The sequence below is a fragment of the Xyrauchen texanus genome, chromosome 37, assembly GCF_025860055.1.
Source record: "Xyrauchen texanus isolate HMW12.3.18 chromosome 37, RBS_HiC_50CHRs, whole genome shotgun sequence".
NCBI lineage: Eukaryota > Metazoa > Chordata > Actinopteri > Cypriniformes > Catostomidae > Xyrauchen > Xyrauchen texanus.
Window position 1 is genome coordinate 16,039,105 of NC_068312.1, and position 23,647 is coordinate 16,062,751.

A 23,647-nucleotide genomic window follows, 5' to 3' on the forward strand; every position below is an offset into this window, starting at 1 on the left:
CAGCTGAAAACAACTTGCTTCACAACTCGCTTTTGGCACCCATCTGTGGATATTTCACCCAGAAAATGGAGCTCACACATGCCCATTGACCCAACAACAGGTACCGCTTTGGCCACTGGGGGCAGTGTTTCACATTTCGGAAAGCACAGACCGATTTTTGCTAAAGAAAAGTCAACCTATTTTTTCCGATTTCTCTTTGGGATCAGTCTGGATGAGAAGAATGTGACATTTTTTGTTTGTGATTTATTAAAACTAGAATCCCTTATATTTGACATCATATCCTGGTCCGTTGCGATGTACAAAATAATTTTGCATGCTCAAAGCTTAGTATGACCAGGGCTTTAGTAAACAACACTAATTATGTGTGTATGTGTTTGTTTTCTATTAGTCTATCTCTCAGTCTCTCGTTCTCTGTGTTTGTGTATAAGTGTGTAAGAAGGTGATCAGCACATTTTGTTCTTAACATGGAGGTAAGAATAAACAAACAGCTAAAGTCACAAGAGTGGCAAACATTAAAATGCTTTTAATGTCCGTTATCGTCTTGAGAGAAACAAGGATTAATGTTAAGACTTTGTAATAAGATAAAAGTTAATTGTGAACTTCACATGTTCATGTTGTTTACTTCAGCATTTGCATTAAATTAATCTTTTGATGAATTTGTGGAGTCATTTCAGTCCTCCACCTTTAATCATTATTGAATCTCTCTTTCCCAATCTCTCTCTCTCTCTCTCTCTCTCTCTCTCTCTATTTTTAATTTATCTCTCCTTCTCATCCCCTGCTTTCTCTTCCTCTCCAAAAGCAGTGTGCTCCTTGTTTTTATATATATATATATATATATATATATATATATATATATATATATATATATATAGTGTATATGTATATATGTGTATGTGTGCATGTTTTTGTACAGTATATGTATATTTTAAATGCTAAATGAGGTAATTGGTCAAATAAAAAGACATTTAAAGTCTCGCTCTGTCTCTTTCTTTCTCTCCCTCACCAGTGAAGTGCACAGAAATAGCTATGCAAATTTTTCCCTTTCCAAAGTGGTTTCATATAATCTCTATATCTAACAATAACCATCCATTCTCCCTGTCATTTCCTCTCTCTATTTTTCTCACTCCTCCACTCCGTTTTCCCTTTCCTTTATTGTATTTCTGTGCTCATTATGCTAATTGGCATCAGTGTATAGAAGAATAAAATCCAGTCCAGTATGTTTCTGCTTCCTCTCTCTATCTCTCCCTCTCCCTCTCTCTCTCTCTCTCTCTCTCTCTCTCTCTCTTTCTCTATCTCTCTCTCACACACACACACACACACACTCTCTCTCTCTCCTTCTATTTTTAGCTTGGCATGGTGGGTGTTTACACTATTTAACTCCTCCCTCTCCTTCTGTATATTTATCATCCTTCATTCCTGTCCTTTATGGAAAACAAACATTGCTCATCTTCTCCCGGTCTCTTTCATCTTATCCCTCGTTTACACAGGGGGTGTTCCACATTCTGTCAGTATTCCGGTGTCTTCGGAAGCACATCAGAGCCGTCAAATATTGCTAGAACAATAATCAGTGTGGAATTAAACCGTGTGTGTTCTTATGGGCAAACATGCATGATGCATGTCTTTGCATGACAGCATTACTATTTGTACAAACTAAACCATGTGTGTGTGTGTGTGAGAGAGAGAGAGAGAGAGAGAGAGAGAGAGATGGAGAGAGAGAGAGATGGAGAGCCAGAGTCACACAGTGATGGGTCAGTTAGAGGGTTAGAGAGAGAGAGATTATCATTGGCACATAGTACTACGATTATCCCACAACTGAGGCATCGTGGGAAGGGTTCGGAAAAAAGAAAACACTGATGCTGGGCAGATGAGGCTGCAAAAAGCTCTGAATGTCCCACACATTATTTATGTATTTGCCTCTGTTCACAGCTTGGCTGATTTAAAATGTAAATAAGCTTTATTGGCATGACTGTGTAGAAGCACAATGTTGCCAAAGCATTGTGTAATAAGCATGGTGTGTCTGTTCTGGTACAGTCATGTACAGAAGGGAAAATACAATGCTAAGTGCAAAAATTTTAATGCAGTTCCAAATACTGTAACTGTGTGTACTGTACAGCAAAATAAATATGCTAATCAACATTTAAAAGGCAGGACAAAAATGCTTCCCATATCTTTTGCTGTATTCCAAAACACTACAGTATTGTTGTGCAAATTCATACTTGGAAGAAGCTAGCCAAACTCGTTGGGCCTTTTTTTTTTTTATAATGGTTGGGCCTATTTAAAAATCTATTATCCAGTATATTGTTTAAAGTAAAATCTGTGTCCTAAACCCAAACATGTTTAGAAACTCTGATATACATATCTATTGAAGGGATAGTTCACCAACATTTTTTAATTCTCTCATCATTTACTGAACTTATCCAGCAATGAAATAATGCGTTTTGAGAGGTCACATGGCCATGGTTGACAATTGTTTACAAATACCTTCTTAAAGGAATAGTTCATCCCAAAACAAAAATTCTCTCATCTTTTATTCACCCTCATGCCATCCCAGATGTGTATGACTTTCTTTCTTCTGCTGAACACAAACAGATATTTTTAGAAGAATATTTAAGCTCTGATGGGCCATGCAATTCAAGTGAATGGATGCCAAAAACTTCTACGTTCCAAAAAGCAACTAAAGGCATCATAAAAGTAATCCATATGACTACAGTGTTTTAATCCGTATCTACAGAATTGATATGATAGGTGTGGGTGAGAAACATCTGCTTAAAATTGTTCTACTGGCCCAGTTGGGGGTGTTATGCTTGAAGAATGTAAATCACCAAAAACACAAGAAGAAGAATTTGAAAGTGAAAGTTTAATTGGAGATTAACTAAGCAGGGAGTAGAATTGATAGTAAAAAAAAAATGACTTTTTCTCACCCACACCTATCATATCACTTTGAAGACATTAATTTTACCTCTAGAGTCTTATCGATGACTTTTATGCTAAATTATGTCATTTTCAGAGCTTCAAATTTTGGCACTCATTTACTTGATTGTGTGGACCAAATTGCTGAGAAATTCTTCAAAAATCTTCATTTGAGTTCAGCAGAAGAAAAAAAGTCATACACATCTGGGATGGCAGGAGTAAATGATGAGAGAATTTTTTATTTTGGGGTGAACTATCCCTTAACAAATTACAAAGCTATGCACAAAAAAATTCAAATGTTTTTAGCCAGAACAAAGAGAAAAATAAACTAATATCAGTGTGTGCACACCTTCACATTTTGTCTGTAAGATTGGCTCACAGGAAGGGAAACGTTTAAATCGAATTACGTGTTAATTCAGCAGAACAAAAATGATGAAAATGTGCCTCTTTATTCTAATTTGAAGACGTTCTAATACCCAATTTTCCATTTATGTCAGACATCCAGTCGTTAATCTGTAAGACACTTTTAATTCCGACTTCATAGACTTTATTCAGTGGGAACTGCGGCTCTTCCATTTTTAATTTAGCCGATTAAGCTCACTGTCAGGATTGAGCGACCCCCTTTCCAGTGTCCAGTGCAGCGACTGACTGATGTGTCATTTTTCCCGACAGTCTTTCTCACCTGATGTTTAGCTCTGCTTCTAGCAATTGTGTTTCGACCCGGTTTATGCTGTTCAGCATTTACAGCATAGCCTAAACCAACCTCTCCTTTACAGCCAAATCAATGTGTGTGTTTATCTCTATAAAAGCCTTCTCGGACTGATGATGGGCTCCTTTGTGAGTTTATAAAGAGCGTGGCGGCTCTCCAACCTCTACCTGCCATGCTTTTTTGTGTGCATGTAAAAGAGGCTTTTGTGCTACCATTTCCTGCACTCTCTCGCTCTCCCTCTGCTCCTGTGCCGATCTTTTATTGATGGGATTTTTATAGAGTTGGATTCTGAATAACTGAGTGTTGAACAAGACGTATGAGCGGAGCTCTGCTGAGCAGGAATGAGGTAAAGTACAGGATGAGTCAGGGGGATTCCTTTAGTAAACAATGTGTTAGAGTCATAATGTGATACTTAATTATGGGAATGATAAAGTACTGTTAAATAATTTATATCTCAAGAGATCTACAGCTGTGGTGTGTTTAGAATAGAAACTTGAAATGTGTTGATTGTCAAAAACTGCCATTCATCATATTGAAGACACTGGCTTTAAGCCATTATGATGTCTTTCTCTTATCATTGAGGATTACTCAGTTTAAATTTTCCAGATCTTTCACTCTCTAACATTTTCAATTATCTTGTTTAGTTTGCTCATTATTTGTTCTTTCCATTTGTTCCATATATAAAATAGAATAGTTAAAAATAGAACTGATCAGAATAGAATAGGTGAGAACAGGAGTGATGGAATAGAATAAAATAGAACAGAACAAATACAGCAGAATAGAACTGATAAATGACATTAGATTAGAACTGATAGAATAGCATAGAATATAATAAATCGAAATAGAACTGACAGAGTAGCATATGATAATATAATAAATATAATATAATATAATATAATATAATAAAACTGATATAATAGAACAGACCAGAGCATAATAAAATAGAACAGATCAGAATACAATAATTCAAAAAATAACTGACATTATAGCATAAAATAGAACAGAGCAGAACTGAAAGAATAGATCAGAATAAAACTGGTAGAATAGAACAGAATATATCAGAATAAAACTAATAATAAACATAAGAATAAAACTGATAGAATAGAATCAATAAGAATACATTTGATAGAATAGCAAAGAATAGAATAGAACTATCAGAGTCTCTTATAATATGATATAATATAATAAAACTGATAGAAAAGGACAGGTCGCGCTGATCTGTTCTATGATATAATAGAATAGATCAGAATAGAATAGATCAGAAAATAACTGACAGAGTATCATAGAATAGAACAGATCAGAGCAGATTAAAGTAGAATAGATTATAATACAATACAATAGATCAGAATAGAAATGATAGTGTAGCATAGAACAGAATAAATCAAATAAAATGCTGTCAGTCGATTAAAATACATAACTGGATTAATCACATGATTTTCTATAGTTAATTGCAATGAATCTCAGATACATTAAGTGCTGAATTTTGACTCTATACTTTACTTGTCAAAATGCATTTATTTCCTTTTAAGAAAGAAAACAAAACAATATTTAACAATAATGTTTTTTAAATATTTTCCAAACAAAGCATTCTACAGTATGAAGGCAGCACTAAAATGTACTAAAATAGAACTGATTCAAGTATCATTAAACTTTGCCACAGCAATCGTGAAGATGAGTTTACACAATTTGCACCACTTTGAACTCCACATGAAAAGCGCTTTGCTGTGCTGGCACTGTCCAGGTAATAATAATTAGTTCAAATTATCTGGTAAGATGGACACAACGCAATGCTGGGGAAATGCTGCTTTACTCCAGCAGGTCGGGTAAATGCAACTTCAGTTAGGACCACTTCTGTCAAATGAATACTAACTAGAATACTTTATTGATTGATCACAATTTAAGCATCTCTTGGTTTTGTTGGTATGATTCTGTTCTGGGCAATCTCCCCATCCATCCATGCACCAATGCATGAATGGAGCAGGGAGAACAGCGAATAAAACCCCCACGGGTTAACAGAACAGATCCAGCAGAATGGTTACAGCATTATACAACCTTTCTGACAGTACAACATGGTACAACTGTTCATTTGTGTAATATATTAAATGGACACTTAAGAGGACTTCAAATTCTGTATATCAGTTAGTAAATCAAGAACAAGGTGCAATACACATTGAAAATAGGAATTCCAGCTGGCAATTGATTGTAATCTGAGAGCACAGAACAACAAGACAGATTTGAAGAAAACTAAAAGGCAAAGCTGTCATAAAAGAGGTGGAGCTGGGGATGGAGGAGGGAGTTAAACAGTTCGCATCCATGCAATGCAAAGGCAGCTGAGAGAATGAATGAAGAGATGACTTATAAAGGGTCGCTGTGATTGGAGTCTGAATTGACTCCAAGCTGACAAACATAGCCTTCCTGAACTGATGCTATGCTTGATTTATAACAAATATCATCTGGGTTTGTTTTGTACAAAACAATTATGCTTAAGTGGTTCTTTCTACAGCACTTGATCATTGACACAAAATCTCTGTTTGTGGTGTGCATGTCATTGTAATGTCCCCTGACACATTGCAAAGATTCCACCCCACACCATCCAGGGATTACATCTAGCATGGAGCTGAATAAAAAATCAGAATCTAATGTCAAATTGGTAAATATGTTTATTGTGTTAAAAATAATAACGCATTAAACATTGTAAATGAATTGCATTTGTTAACATATTGAAAAAAATTCTGCTTGATTTGAAGAATAGTTCTTTATGGTTTTATCTCTGGTCTCCAGGTGTCCTCCCCAAAATTCCTAGGTCACACCCTCTTCAATGTTTATTTAATTCTTAAATAAATGATAACCATAGTATGCGGTATAAAAAGCAATCTCACCAGTCTTAACAAATAATTTTTCACACTTTTGGACAATTGTCTAGATACAGCTAACAAACTGAAAAACTCTGTGACAATGACTGATAGTATGCATATTGACAGATTATCTTGTGGCATAATGGATAATGTCATAGACTGCTAGTGATGTGATGCTGTCAGTCTGGCTCTTCATCTCTGCACATTTGCAGGCTAAGTTTAGATGTAAAGGCTGATATGAAATATTTCCATATGGTTGCTGTTATCATCAATACATATATGAAGCTCAGTGGAAATGTATAGGCGTATATTCCTTCATGATAATTTGTTTTATTTCTCCTAAGGAAGGACAAGGCTTATTTATTTCTCAGATAATCAACCCAGAGGCAATGCAAGCTAATTTTAGATTCATTGGCTGACGTAATGACATTTATTTACATCTCCAACACAACAACATGAAAAGCTACTTATATATACTGTATATAGATACAGTATTAGATAAATATATATTTTACTTTAAGTTTAACATTTTCTCATAATATTTTATAAAGGATTGCTGGATGCTGGATTGGTTAAGGCATTTGTATCAAGTGTTGATGGTGGTACCTAGAAAAATTGCTGGAAATTGCTAGTCAATGTCACCCAAGTGTAAGTGATGCCATGACAAAACTACCCTCTGGTAAAAGCAATATAACCTGTATTGTTTATATTTGTATATGCACTCACCGACCACTTTATTGGGTACTCCTGGACACCTACTTATGTGATTATCTAATCAGCCAATGGTGTGGCAGCAATGCATAAAATCATTCAGATACGGGTCAGGAGCTTCAGTTAATGTTCACATCAACCATCAAAATAGGGAAAACATTTGATCTCAGTGAGTTCGACCGTGTAATAATGACTTTTGGTGCCAGAGGGGCTGGTTTAATTATTTCTGTAACTGCTGATCTCCTGGGATTTTCACACACAACAGTCTCTGGTGTTTACTCAGAATGATGCAAAAAGCATACATTGGAGAATTACATTGTGCGTAAACATTTAGCAAGATTGCATTAGCTGAGTGAGAAGAATTCCACTCTGACTCTCACTCTCTTCCAGGAGGATGGCAAGGTGGTGGATGGCAGTCTGCTGGGTGAGGCCAATGGGGTGGAGCCTGGCACAGGCCGAAAGAAGGAGAGCGGCAAATGGCAAAGGCCACGCTTTACACGGAAAGCCCTCATGAGGTGCTGCCTGGTCAAATGGATCATTGCCAGCACTGGACCCAAAGAGCAAGGTGAGACATAGAGGTGGAGGAGGAGGAGAGAGCACAGGAACAGAGGTTTTAGAAACTCAAAGGAAAGGCCTACAAATATCGGATGCCCAAAAACAAAACTGGTTCTTCATTTGCAAGGTTTTTTCATATGTAGCAGACAAGTCTACATAATTAATCGTGTTGTTGCCTTAGAGCAGCCTGGGACTACTGTATGTCTTGCTCAATGGCACAATGATAATCAGAGATCTTTGTAGCTCTCCAGCTTTTACTGTAGATCAAGGGCAGTTCTATCAGGAAGACTCGCAGACTGGAGTAAAATTTAAGATGACATTTATTTGATGAATAGAAAATAGAAAAGTAATGTCTCTCTATGGCGTAGGCCCCGTCTGGCAGTCAAAGAATTTGTACTCAGAACCGTCATATCCTGCCAGAGATAGGAGGCAGGGGCGAGGAGCCTACCCCTGTGCACGACGGGACTCAACTGGTGGTGGTGGGGTGGTGGAGGTTGCCGTGTTAGCACACTGAAAGAGCCATGTGATAGATTGTGAGAAGACTTATAAAGCAATGGCTTACATGTGATTGGCTAGGAATTACCTAGCTAATGGTGCTATGATGTACTGCACTTACATTTCTGATAATCTTATATTGAAATACTATGATTCATTTTCTTGCATTATGGCATCAATGCTTTAGATCCTTGTATCAAAATGTTTTATTTATTTATAAGTGCATTCATATTTCCTACAGTTCAATTAATGAAGAAACAGGTTTTTGAAATAAGCGCAAACTCTGAAATCCCTTATTTTTGTGACCAGATCTGCTTATATTAGGTGCTGTAGTGGACTAAATTGATTTATTCAGGGCAGAATCAGTCTCTTTCACACATTTTGGGCAGTTTCAGTCAGGATTCAGTAATGATACTTTAAGGTGCAATGTGATGTATTGAATCATGACATGTATTGCATTGTATTTATGCATTGCACATGTACTTGAATGTATTGTGAGGTAACCTATATACAGTAGATCACCACTTTCAGGGTTTGAATGTACGTGACCAGATTCTTATCCACTACACTAACGTCTCGGGTTACATGTGTAACCCTTGTTCCCTGAAAAAAGCGGAACGAGATGCTGCGCTTTTGTTAAGCGCTACAGGGAACAATCTTGCATTGTGAACAGCTGTGAATTGTGTGTAACACGTCAATGAACATTGACCTGAATTTATAGCCTCGGCTGGTGATGATCATTAGATGCACCTGTGGCCAGGCTATAAAATAGAGGCGTCACCAGCGTGTCGACAGATACCTTTTTCTGAAGAGCAGTCCTGGGACGTTCCAGTGCGGCAAAAAAGCGTAGCATAGCGTTCCGCTTTTTTCAGGGAACAAGGGTTACACATGTAACCCGAGACGTTCCCTTTACAAAAAGCTTCACTATGATGCTGCACTTTTGCTAAGCGCTACGGGGAACGCAATACCCACGCCGCCGCACTGGGGCTGTCCGGACCCCTACGGTTGTGAAGTGTGCTCACAAAAATGCGAGAGGTCTCAGAAATGAGCTTGATGTCGACTCAAGGACGTAAGAGCCCGGAGTAGCAGAAACATCTAGCCCATAAAGTTCGATGAATGTGTGCGGAAAGGACCAGCCTGCCGCATCACGAACGTGTTCAGGCATGAGCCTGCCATAAAAAACTGAATAATGTGCGCGGAGAGGACCAGCCTGCCGCGTCACAAACTTGTTCAGGCATGAGCTTGGGATGTCGACTCAAGGACGTAAGAGCCCGGAGTAGCATGAACATCCAAACTATAAAATCTGATGAATGTGTGTGGAGAGGACCAGCCTGCCGCATCACAAACTTGTTCAGACGTGAGCTTGAGATGTCGACTCAAGGACGTAAGAGTCCGGAGTAGAAAAAACATCTAACCCATGAAGATCGATGAACGTGTGCGGAAAGGACCAGCCTGCCGCATCACGAACTCTAAACAGGCCGGCAAGACAGACAGAGCCTGTAGATCCCCGATTCTCTTAAGAGAGGTAATCGCCTCGAGAAAAACCAGCTTGAGAGTCAGAAGTCTGTCAGACGCTGACTCTAGAGGTTCAATGGGGGTTTCAACCAGACCCTCCAGGACTATTGCTAAGTCCCATGAGGGAGTTTTGGTCCTAACAGTAGGCCTCAGTCGCCTGGCGCCAAGAATGAAGCGAGCGAGTAGAGGGTGCCTCCCCAAAGGCACCGCGTCCATCAAGGCGTGGCAAGCCGAAATGGCGGACACATAAACCCTGAGAGTAGCGAGGCATATGCCTGCTGACAGTTTTTCCTGCAGAAAGTCCAGAACTGAAACAATTTGGCAGTTAACTGGATCTGCACCATGTAAACTGCACCACTTTTCGAAGACACCCCATTTATTGGTGTAGATTCTTCTGGTGGAGGGAGCCCTAGCACTAAGAATGGTCTCGATAACTTCAGGCGACAGCCCTGTGTCCCTTAGTTGGTACCCTTGAGGGGCCAAACATGAAGTCTCCACAATTCGGGCCGGGGATGAAATATTGTCCCCTGTGCCTGAGACAGAAGGTCCCTCCTGTCCGGAATCGCCCAAGGCGAGCCGTCGAGGAGAGATATCATTTCTGAGAACTAAATCCTGTTCGGCCAGCAAGGCGCTATCAGTAAGAGGCAAGACCCTTGCTGGCGAACTCTGGCTAAGACTCCCGGGAGCAGAGAAACTGGGGGAAATGCATACAGACACATTCTGGGCCACGTATGCGCCATCGCGTCCAGACCCAGGGGGGCTGGGTGACTCAGAGAGAAGTAGAGGGGACATTGTGCAGTCTATTGAGAGGCGAAGTGGTCCACTTTTGCTCTGTAAAATCTCTCCCAAATTTGTTGTACTACCCGGGGTGGAGTTTCCACTCGCCCCTCTGTATGTTTTGTCTGGACAGAAAATCTGCTCCCACATTTAGGCGTCCAGGGATATAAATTGCCCTGAGTGACAGGAGCTTGTCCTGGGCTCAAAGGAGAATCCGACTTGCCAGCAAATTCAGGTGGCGAGAACGTAGACCTCCTTGATGGTTTATGTAGGAGACTGCTGCTGTGTTGTCCACCCGCACAAGGACATGGCAGCCTCTCAGATGTCGGAGGAAGTATTTCAGGGCCAGAAATACCGCCATCAGCTCGAGGCAGTTGATGTGCCAATCGAGCTGATGACCCTCCCATTCCCCTTGGGCTGGACGACCACTTAAGATCGCACCCCAACCCGTCAGAGAGGCGTCTGTCGATAGCATCCTGCGACGACATGACGCACCGAGAGTGGGACCCAAGGTAAGGAACCGGGGTCTGAACCACATAGAAAGGGAACGAAGCACTCGGCGCGTAACCCTTATTAGCCTTAGGGGACTGGCCCTTGGATGAACTCCCCTGGCATTTAGCCACAGCTGAAACATTCTCATATGGAGAAGGCCCAAAGGAATCACCGTGGACCCAAACGGCATGAGACCTAGTATTCGTTGATAATGACGAACAGTGCAACTTTGACCTAGCCTGAGATTGCTCAGGAAGTTCTGGATGGACCTGACACGAGCGAGAGACAACTGTGCCCGCATCGTGATCGAGTTCCATATAATCCCTAGATAGGTAATTTCCTGGGTTGGAGAAGGAACGCTCTTTTGGACGTTGAGTCTCAGACCTAAAGAACCTAGATGAGCCAAGACGATATCTCTGTGCTGAACTGCCAGTTCTTGAGATTGTGCTAGTATCAGCCAGTCGTCTAAATAATTCAGAATGCGGATGCCCTGGAGTCGCAAAGGAGCCAGTGCTGCATCCATGCATTTCGTGAATGTGCGGGGTGATAGGGCTAGGCCAAATGGAAGAACCCGATACTGGAAGGCTTCGTCCCCGAAAGCGAACCTCAGGAACTTCCTGTGCTGTGGCAGAATTCCAATATGGAAATATGCATCCATGAGATCGATCGTGACCAGCCAATCGTGATGTTGGATCTGAGACACGACCGACATGACAGTTAGCATCTTGAACTTGAACACCCTGACCGAGCGGTTCAAGCCTCGAAGATCTAGAATCGGACGCAACCCCCCACCCTTCTTGGGAACCAGGAAGTATCTGCTGTAATAGCCTGACTCTTTCTCTGGAAGGGGAACATGTTCTATGGCCCCTTTTGCCAAGAGATTTTGCAGTTCTTTCCACAGTAGACATGCCTGCTCCGGTCTTACGGTAGTGGGAACCATGCCGTTGAAACGCGGAGGGCAGCGAGCGAATTTAATTCTGTAGCCTCTTTCTACTGTCTTTAGGACCCACATAGTTTCCACGCTGCCAGGTTCTCTGAGATGGGTACTAATTTCAACACTTCCTGTTGAGGGGGTGTTGAGTGTTCCGTGTCCTGGATTAAGGCAGGAAGCAACGGTACACCCAACTCTTTGTTGGAAGCCTCTATCACCCGAAACACCAAAGGCGGCGGGAGTGAAGAGGTTTCATGAGGGTATCGGGAGGGCCGAAGTGGATGATACACGTGCCCCGTCCCGAAGGGAACTACCCTCACAAGGTTGGGTACAAGACCGTCAGGGCTTCTTTCTTTTAGAAATCACAGCCCTGAGGTCTTTCTTGGGCAGCTGCTGAGGGCAACGAGCCTGTCCCCAGTCCCTACGAGGGGGAGCACGACTCGACTGGGTGGCCGACGGCCCCACCCCCTGAGTGCGGCGAGGAAGAAACTGCCCAAAGGCTTCCTCGTGGCTTTTCGCCTCCTGGAATCTGGAGATAACCGTATTCATGGCGTCTCCGAAGAGACCAGAAGGTGAAACCGGGGCATCGAGTAAGAAAACTCTGTCTTTATCTCGAATGCCTGAAAGGTTAAGCCATAAATGCCTCTCCGTACTGACCAAAGCGGACATAGACCGGCCAATGGCACGAGCTGACTGCTTGGTTGCGCGGAGAGACAAATCTGTAGCTCGACGAAGCTCTGAAAAGGCCTCTTCGTCGAGAGTTTTACCCGCACTCAGATCTTTTAGCAGGTCAGCCTGGTACGCCTATAACACAGCCATGGTGTGCAGCGCAGCACCAGCCTGATCTGCCGCTTGATAAGCCCTCCCCACTAGCATGGAGGTAGTTCTGCATGGCTTAGAGGGGAGAGCAGGTTTTTTCAAAGACGATGCCGAACCCGGCAAGAGATAACCCGCAAGTGTCTCTTCGACCGGCGGCATCCTTGAATACCCTCACGCTTCAGCACCCACGATAGTCGAATATTACGACGTCGAGGGCACGTGAACAAGTGAGGTATAAGGTTTCCTCCACGAACGAGCAAGCTCATCGTGGAGGTCATCAAAGAAGGGAAGGGACTGATGAGGTGTTCCCTTCCCTTGGCCACCAGACAGAAATCTGTCCTCTAACTTGGAGCGTTTGGGGGTTTCTTGGTCACGTGGCCAGTCTAATTGAAGTCTGGCCACTGCACGAGTAACCACATCGAGTAACTCTTCAGAGGATTTTGTGTTATGCTTTGAATGCTCGGATGTGGGTAACTCGAAATCTACAGATCCAAGAGAATCGAGGTCCCCCTCCTGAACTGAAGAGGCGCCAGAGCGCGCTTCAAGATCACGAGAAGGACCAGCCGGATCTGGGGAGAGAGCGAGCGAAAGGGACGCACCCGTCTCTCGCTCCTCAGCCAGATCCATACGAGAGCCCCACGAATGAAGTGCGGGTGCTGGCTCTCGGAAGTAAGCGAGGCGTGCGTGAAGCATTCTGACCGAAAGAAGGTCACAATGCGCGCACCCGCCCTGCCCCAATGCGAGAGCCGCGTGCTCTTCCCCCAAACAAACAAAACAAAACTCATGCGTGTCCTTGTCAGCCATAAAACGTTGACAAGGAAACATGCATCGTTTGCTCCGTTTCTCTGCCATTCTCTTTTTATATATATATATATATATAATCTCTTTCAGAGCAGAGAGAGAAAGGATAGAAAGTTCTGCGCACTGCCTAACAATTTCTAACTCCTAACAAAAGGGAAAAAAGTTTTTTTAGCAGGTTTGTGAGACACACAGCACAGTATGCTCTGAATGAAAAATATCTTTCGACACGCTGGTGACGCCTCTATTTTATAGCCTGGCCACAGGTGCATCTAATGATCATCACCAGCCGAGGCTATAAATTCAGGTCAATGTTCATTGATGTGTTACACACAATTCACAGCTGTTCACAATGCAAGATTGTTCCCCGTAGCGCTTAGCAAAAGCGCAGAATCATAGTGAAGCTTTTTGTAAAGGGAACACATTAAAGGAATACAGTAGTTCACCCAAAAATAAAATTATCTCAACATTTATTCACCCTCATGCCATCCCCGATGTGTATGACTTTCTTCTGCTGAACACAAACAAAGATTTTTAGAAGAATATTTCAGCTCTGTAGGTCCACACAATGCTAGTTAATAGATACCAAAATTTTGAAGCTCCAAAATACATAAAGGCAACATATCAGTAATCCATACAACTTCAGTGGTTAAATCCATGTCTTCAGAAGCGATATAAGCTTGGGTGAGAAACAGATAAATATTTAATTCCTTTTTTACAAGCAATCTCCACTTTTACTTTGGCATTCTTCTTCTTTAGTTTTTGGCAACTTCCATTATTTGTGCATATAGCCACCTTCTGGACTGGGAGGAGAATTTATAGTAAAAAAGGACTTAAATATTGATCTGTTTCTCACCCACACCTATCATAACGCTTCTAAAGATATACTGTAGATTTAACCACTGGAAAATACAATGGATTATCTTGTGCTGTCTTTATGTGCTTTTTTGAGTTTCAAAATTGTGGTACCTTTTCACACTCATTCTTCTAACAATCTTTGTTTGTGTTCTGCAGAAGATAGTCGTACACATCGGAGATGGCATGAGGTTGAGTAAAGATGATAGAATATTTGTTTTAGGATGAACTATTCCTTTATGGAGGTATTTGTAAACAAGGTGTCAACCATGGCCATGATACCCCTCAAAACGCATTATTCCATTGCTGGATAAGTTCAGTTTACTTTAAGGGTGATTCTAATTTGGGAAATGCTTGGGAAACAACAGATTTTCATCACTTGTTGAAACGTTTTGAGTCTTGGTAAGAGTTGGTGTTAAAGTAGAAATAAAACTGAAGCTGTGCAAGATGGAAACATAAATTAAATTACAGTCTGACAGACATGTTCTTGTAAAATGTAGAGGGAAAGTTGTTTATTTTAAAATGCATAGTAAGCTTAAACACAGAAAAGACTTATGTGAATGTATGCGATGGCACAGCCTGTTTTTTAATGATTAGTGCTGGTCTAGCTGGAGGACCAGCTTACGATCTCATGATTGACCAAGGAAGTCGTTCTGGTAAACTAGTTAAGATGCCAGCTGAGAAAACCTACACACAAGCATCCAAAACATAACATACTATATGCTGGTAACCAGCACTGCTGGTATTTTTAACAGGGCAAGTATGATAAGATCATGTGACACTACCACTGCTAATTTGATCACATACTTTTACAAATTTAGAGATGAATTTGAGTACAGATGTGTTTGTGGTAACTGTGACTGGATTAAATTTGCAGCACGTCTCCTTCAGGGATCTGATAAGATGCATGTTACATACTGTATCTGCTGTAACATGTCACTAATTACGCTTCAGAACTTGCCACACATGCCATTGACATACATTACGATCTCTTCTCACAAAATAACAACAGCTCCATGGGTAAATGAGACCCCAGGGTGCATGTAACTCCAGCTCTTGTGTCTTGCCCCTGGGAGGGCAATATTGATCAAACAGACCTCAAAAGAAGTTTCTTTGTTGATCAGTGACATGGCACAGGGAATGGATTATGGCTGATTCGATTTTGATCGATCTGTGTTTCCACTCTCTTCCCGTAAGCTTACACTCTGAGGCTCCTTAATGAGATGCTATCAAAGCAGATAGGTTAAAGCCAAACCTCTTGAAAGTATTCAGCTGCTTGTGTCAACTTTGTTTCATTGTATCACTGTTGGCTCTGAATGGCAAAAAGTGGTCTTGCCTTCATAGGTTAATAATGCCACAGCAGTTTAGATACCTGCTTATTTAAAGGGATAGTGCATCGCAAAATACATTTTTCATAATTGACTCACCCTTTTGTCGTGTGACTTTCACGTCATGCCAGATTTGACATTAGTGGCGCTTTGTTGGTTCTCAGGCATCTTGTAAACAAAAATGGCACATCTAGTTTGAATATGCAGAAATTTGAATTATATTTGAGAGCTATGATGGAGGGCAAGATTTTCTGTGATTTACACGCCTTTTATAGTACTTTTAATGGTTTGTTTTTTTGGAGCTGGATAGCCCATGGTCACAATATGCTTTCATTGTATGGAAAAGATCAGCTGGCAGATTCTTCAGAATATCTTATTTATTGTTACATGTAGGAAAGTATGTCGGGGTTGGAACAACATGAGGGAGAGTAAATAATAAAAAACATATTTTTATTTTGGGGTAAACTATTTCTATAAGACATACATTGTGGCGGCTGTGGCTCAGGTGGTACAGCGGGTTGTCCACTAATCGTAGGGTTGGTGTTTTTCGATTCCCGGCCCACATGACTCCACATGCGAAGTGTCCTTGGGTACGACACTGAACCCCAAGTTGCTCCCAATGGTAGGCTAGCCTCTTGCATGGCAGCTCTGCCATCATTGGTGTGTGAATGGGTGAATGAGATGCAGTGTAAAGCGCTTTGAATACTGCTAAGGTTAAAAAGGTGCTATATAATTGCAGACCATTTACTATTGTAAGCCTGAGCTGATGCTGATGAGTGACATTAGGGTGTATGTAGTGTAGAAGGTTTCGGTGGAAGATATTTGGTACATTATGTATACCTCAATGTCAACCACAAATTTTTAAGCTAGTCCTTTTCAGCCCTATCTTGATAAAACATTCAGTGAAGTGAACTGAATATCACTACATATTTACTCTTCATTGTTTTACTTAATTGTGCCCTCACAAAACGTGAATGGCTTTTGCTATGCTCTCCAAGAAGTAACTGATAATGAATTGTTATAATTGTTAAAGGCAATAATTCAGATATGTTCAAATGTTTTAAAATATATTTTCTCACAATTCTTTGACTACCTGCACTAGGACTGTTGCTTAAATTCCCTGACATGGACCTCCCTTTGATAAAATCCATGTACTGTTGGAAATCCATGCTAAGCTGCTGCCATCTAGTGGTCAAATAGGGAAACAAACAGGTCTAATGCATTAGCTCATATGAAACAGCCATCGAGAACACTGTACATATATCATAAGAAGACTTTTGTGGGAAGAATGCTTTTATCCATGTTGTATTAAGTATATTTGATCTTTATAAAGGCCCTCCAGGATTTTGCGATCTTGCGATCACTAGAATTCTTGCAAATTTTGTAAAAGTTCTGCAAATTCTCAGCAAAAAAACATAAATCTGAGGGAATCCCATCGTTTAAGTTTCCTTTATGTTTGACAGTGGTAAAATACATTTTTGAAAAGCTTGAAGAAGTTGCAACATTATGGTATAATGTTTATATCACCAGAACTTGAATTTGATAAAGCCTCCGAATTCACGATCTTGAAAAATTACTTGGTGTAATTTGATGTTATCGAAAAATTAAAATAATTATTTGAAAATATTTTGTTTGAATTCACCTGAAAAAAAAAATCAGGTTGTGAAATTCAAGTATTTTATTATTCAAGGTGTGGATTTCAGGTCATGAAATTCAGGTGTCAATATTCAGGTTGTTGAATACGGGTTGAGAAATTCAGGTGTCAAAATTCGAGGATGGCATTCGGAATGCAAGAAAGAGCAAACAAACATCGATGTAATCCATCTCTCTCTCTCACTTGGACAATCACAAAGTGATGGAAACAGCTCAAAAGTCATTTTAAATTAATTAATGAATATATACATTACATTATACATTATATAGTAGTAAATATATATTGACTACATTTTTAATAATGTGCAAAACGTATTTTCTTTGCTCCTTGGCAATTCACATTGAACGAATCTGTTGAGGGCGATTACAATGATTCACGTGCACACATACATGCCTAGATAACAAGATCCCTAGTTGATCCATAACATTAGAAAATCTCAGAGGTGCATCACCGTAAACTTGTCTCATTTGAAATTTCAAAGTTTTTTGTGTTGTTTTGTGGTCTGATTAACTACAAAACGTCTGTGAAGAGCTGCTTTTAACACATGAAGAACAAACGAAAAGTGAAAGCAACTGAGGCAGTGTTTATGACTAATGTTTACATTGCAGTCTGGTGGTGTGAAAGTCTGTGCTTCATAATCTTATGTGTTGTTTATTGACCAAAATTAGTATATACACATAAAAGATATACTGTAAATATACTGACATTATAGTGCTTTATTATTATTATGTGTTACAATCATGACATACCATTGTCTGTGTGTAATGAACTTATATAGATGAATGAACATATGAACATACAGTAAACATCTAATTGTTATATCTGTGTTCTTCCCCTTCATCGCTGCTTGACTTGGGTGAAATTAAGCCGTGTCACTTGAAAGATAAAACTTAAAAAAAATTAAAAATTGCTCTGGCAAGTATAAAGCAGTAACACTTTCAAGATTTATAAACAGACACATTAAATGTGCAGGCTTTTGTCACATCCCACAGTGCAGCACACTGTCTGAAATTAAATGTAATTTTGGTCACAAAGGCAGCGTGATCATACAGTGATGTCACATGTAACAGATCAATATGCTCATATTGTGTGTGTGTGTGTGTGTGTGTGTGTGTGTGTGTGTGTGTGTGTGTGTGTGTGTGTGTGTGTGTGTGTGTGTGTGTTCGTTAATTCTTAAAAGAAATGTGAAGAAGAAAAAGACTGACATTCAAGGTTAAATGGCTCATGTAAAGATCACTTTTGATCATGCATTACATGCAGAACAGAAGACACTACAATGGAATACTGATATCTAATTTAAGTAAGGGGTACAATGCAAATGCACATATTACAGAACACTTCTCTAAAGTATATAGATGGAGCCCAGATTTGTATTTTCGTGAAGGTACGTGCTCTGCCTGAAATAAACACAATATATAAGACACTGAAAAATCATCAGTAGTCTACAAATGTAATACATATGAGGTTAGACTATACAGAACTGATAAAAAATATCAAAAAGTGAGATGGCATGCTAACTTAAGCAATCCAAACTGATGTAAACAATTCGAGTATGTTGTACATTGAAAGTTCACTATATTTTCATTCAATACTAGTACAAATGTGCAAGAGAAAGTGAAATATAATTATAATAAATATTATCAAATAGCCAAGACATGCAACACACTCTTACAATAAGGTAAAGGCGGCTGTTGTTTCAGTCAGCCATAGGTCTGTATTATTGTACTTATTTACAGTAACAACAAGAGGTACCCATATACCCATATATTTCTATGTATAGAAATATATCTTTTTATTTTTAGATTTATTATTTAATACTTCTCGACTACAATTATTATTATTATTTTTATTTTTTATATATTTTTTTGCAGACTTGCTGTTAAAATGAGGTAGTTTGATTATTGGGACGGCTGTGGCTCAGTTGGTAGAGGGAGTCGGCCACTAATCGCAGGGTTGGTGGTTTGAATCCTGGCCCACATGACTCCACATGCCGAAGTGTCCTTGGGCAAGACACTGAACCCCAAGTTGCTCACAATGGCAGGCTAGCACCTTACATAGCAGCCATCATTGGTGTGTGTGTGAATGGGTGAATGAGACCTTACATCGAGGCTCGTTTGCTCTTTCTTGCATTCCCGGATGTCATCCTTGAATTTTGACACCTGAATTTCACAACCCATATTCAACAACCTGAATATTGACACATGACTTGAAATCCACACCTAGAAAAATAAAAACTTGAATAATTAAAACAGATTTTGTTTTTAGGTGAATTCACAATTTTTTTTTCAAATATTTAAAATTAACAGCAAAACTTTTCGATAACATCAAATTACACCCAGTCTATTTTGAAGATTGTGAATTTGGAGGCTTTTTCAAATTCAAGTTCTGGTGATATAAAAATGACACCATACAACATATCCTAATACACAGCAGCTATAGTATCAACTCCAAAGTAACAGTGTATCATCTTCTCCACGTTGTGCTTTCACTATCAAAATCCTCCTAAACTTTCACGGGACCGTAGACAGCACACATACATCACAGCTCGTGTTTAATCTTGACCCTGAGTGCTGCTAATGAGACACAAAACCTGCGTTTATACAAAGAATCCCTAACATTCACTTAAAATCCCTATTAGTTGTGTTGTAAAATGTGATTTAAATTTGAAGGGCTTAATACAATAGGCTACGAATCTGAAATAGCTATATGCTTATATGCTGATAATAAATGTTCATAAATGTTTTTTACTAAAATAAAATGATCACATATATACATATATTTCAAAATATGACAAAAATGGCCATTTTCATATTTTCTTTTTTTTTTCAGAAACATTTGTGGAATTTAAATTTGTACATAAATGCTCAAATACACTCTAATTGAATTTGTTTGTGTATGTGTTTCAGATTTAAATATTAGATGATGTAATAATTGCAACTGGCCCGATTATTGAATCCTAATTTGTGTTTTTAGTTCACAGATTTAGTGCACGTCTATTTTAAACTTAAGGGGGATTTCACACTGGCAGTTTAGTTCGAGAGCATGGTTCGCATGAAAAATTGGTAATGTGAAAGCTGTCATGCGGTCCGGGGAGCGTACTGCGGCACTCGTTCAGGGAGTAAAGTAACCTGTGCATGCATTTTAGCCGATGATAACATCATTAGTTTTGACAAAACTATAATGTACTATAAAGTCCCAAAATTTTATGACACCACAGTGACATACAAGTACAATCAACACTATAAATACTTTCTTACTGTCTGTCTGTACAATCAACATTATAAATACTTTCTGTCTGTCTGTCTATCTATCTTATAAATACTATTATAGGTTATAAATACAGGGCATAATAGATGACAGTGGCGATAACTTTACCTTGGACACGAGTGTAAGCGTACAGTGTAAACAAAAATGCTAATTAATTCCTTGCAATCAACTGTCTCCTCAAAAAATGCCGTTTGAGAGCGGCAGCAAGCCATTTTCCCCTGGACATCTGATGAGTTACGCCAGGAAGCGCACATATAAGCAGTTGTCATTCACTCTGCTGTGCATAACGGCACCAAAAAAAAAGCAAAAAGTATGATGAGTCACGTTGTGTTCACTATGCGTGTTTGTGATGATCTAAGATGAACTCAAATGGACCGGGGTTCGATAGAATCAAGTGAGTGTGAAACCAGACCAATGCTGCGGGGGGCACCGGGAACAATCGCACTTGGAATTCACTGTACATTGTAAATGTATTGAACACAATTGCAGAGGTATATAATGATGATTTGTGAGTTTTCAGTGCAAAAAAAATGCAAATTGCATTGCAAAATTTGAGAAAAGAAACAGAAAATTCTGAAAAAAGTGCCACGAGATCCTGCTGGGACAGTTTATAGCTGTTATTGTACTTAAAATACTTTTATCAATATGCTGAACTTGCTTTATTTGAATCAGGAATGCTGAAAGAACAAAGAGAATCACTGATAAGGGCTTTGAAAAAAGAGAGTAGAGAGACAGAGAGGATGAGATACTGAGTTCATGCAACCATTAAAATAAAGTGGAACTGTGGGCAGGATGAAGAAATCAGAGATTGACTTGCAAATGGGAAATCAGAGAGGGGTATAGGAAGAGTGAAACATGAGACGTAGGATGAGAATTGCCTCAGAATCAGGCCGGTGACCTTATATTGAGAGATATAGAGGTCTTAGATGGAAGAGATTATTTGATTTCTTGTGACTTTACGTCCCAGTGTTATTGTTTGCAAAACAAAACAGGAAATCATTTTAATAACTGAAATTAAAATAAAAACGAATTAATTAATAAATAATTGGAAAAAAGGAAACTAAAATCATGACTCAGAAACTTACCTAAATAAAATATTCTTTAAAAAAAATTAATTTAAGTTTTTGATACACTGTAAATGTAAATATTAACCCTTAAAAAACCCTTTACCAAACACTATTAACTACTCAGGTCTTTAAAGAGAGGATGTGTCACCAGTCCTACTTGACCTGGCCCAAGCTGGATTTAAACTGGTAATTCCAGCATTGGAGGCAGAAACTCCAGCAAGGAGGCTAGAAAAGCCATTGCCTTTAGCCTTAGTCGCTAGTGCATCTCTTAAGGCTAGGGGAGTGAGGTTTACACTGCACAGCTATCACCTACAAGCTGGCTACCGTTGCAGATGCAACAAATCAGGACAAATATAGAACAGGACTTATTACTATCATCTTTCTTCATCAAACAGCAATGTTAAATGTAAATCAAGTCAATCACTGTAACAACAGCGCCACCTTCCGTGACAAATAGCATGTATAATATGTACAGTATGTGTACACACATATGGAACACTGATAATTCACAGATGTTGCACCTAGTGAAAGTCCTGACTTGAACCCGATTTAAATGCTGTGGCAGGACCTTAAACAGGCAGTTCATGCTCGAAAACCCTGCAATGTGGCTGAACCAAAGCAGTTCTGCAAAGAAGAGTGAGCTAAAATTCCACCACAGCATTGTAAAAGACTGATCTCCAGTTATCGGAAGTGTTTGGTTGCAATTGTTGCTGCTAAAGGTGGCAGAACCAGCTATTAAGTTTAACTGGGCATTTAATTTTAACATGGATGATATAGGTGTTGGATAACTTTATTGCTTAAAAAAAATAAAAACATATATATATATATATATATATATATATATATATATATATATATGTGTGTGTGTGTGTGTATACAGTATCTTACAAAAGTGACACCCCTCACATTGTTGTATCTTCATTTTGTATCATGATCTTTTCATGTGACAACACGAACAAGAAATTACACTTTGCTACAATGTAAACTAGTGAGTGTACAGCTTGTATAACAGTGTAAATTTGCTGTCCCCTCAAAATAACTGAACACACAGCCATTAATGTCTAAACCGCTGGCAACAAAAGGGAGTACACCCCTAAGTGAAATGATGGTCAGGTAGGGGCAGATACTTTTGTAGTGCTCATTTGTATGAGATATAGTTCTCATGTGTCTTGTAATAAACAAAGAAATAGATATATTGTGATAGTAAACTTATATTGATATGAAATCATCATAAAAATATGATTTATGGAAGTACACATTTTAAAAAAAAAACAATACAGCACTATTATATACCTAGGGTCTCTAATGACAACATACACTTTTGGAACTGAAGCCATTATAATATATATATATATATATATATATATATATATATATATATATATATATATATATATATATATTAGTTACACTATTTATAAGAGAAAGATTGAGGAATTCTAAACAGGTGTGGGCATAACTGGATCCAAAAAATGGATGAGGCACAGGATGTGGAATGAGGTCCCCGGTCACTAAAGACCTGAGGTATGCATTTAAGGGTTAAATGATATAACACCAAGTCTGAGATTATTGCTTCCTACTACTCATAGCAGACAATAGTTTCTAGGCACGTTTGAGGATGTCTTATACATAGAACTCTGTCATAATCCTTTTTTTCAGTTTTATTTAAGCTGAGGGCCTCACTCACTGTTCGGTTTGGATTACCATCCACGTCTGGATCGGGAGGTGTCGTATTGTCCAAATAATAAATCAGCGGTGTGTTCGACATTCAGCAACATTGAGCCTTTTGTGCCCTGTGCAGAAAACACTCCAGCTCTGGAAGCAAAGATTGTATAGTTTTGGTTGTTTTCTGATAAACAAAAGCATAAAGTATGACAATCAGATAAATCACTGCCAGGGGGGGCCGTGC

At 39.3% G+C, this 23,647-nt stretch overlaps 1 protein-coding gene across 2 annotated transcripts in view; it reads left to right on the forward strand.

Moving 5' to 3' along the window:
- Positions 1-23,647, forward strand: part of LOC127631200 (calsenilin-like) — a 77,755-nt gene that overhangs the window by 18,632 nt on the left and 35,476 nt on the right. Inside the window, exons 1-2 of one of the 2 annotated variants that reach the window (XM_052109240.1) lie at positions 3,840-3,965; positions 7,576-7,750. In XM_052109240.1, coding sequence (XP_051965200.1) covers positions 3,936-3,965; positions 7,576-7,750 — 205 coding nt within the window. In that variant the 5' untranslated portion in view covers positions 3,840-3,935. Of the gene's footprint in view, positions 1-3,839; positions 3,966-7,575; positions 7,751-23,647 lie in introns of those variants that run through there. The other variant, XM_052109241.1, reaches the window with a different exon arrangement.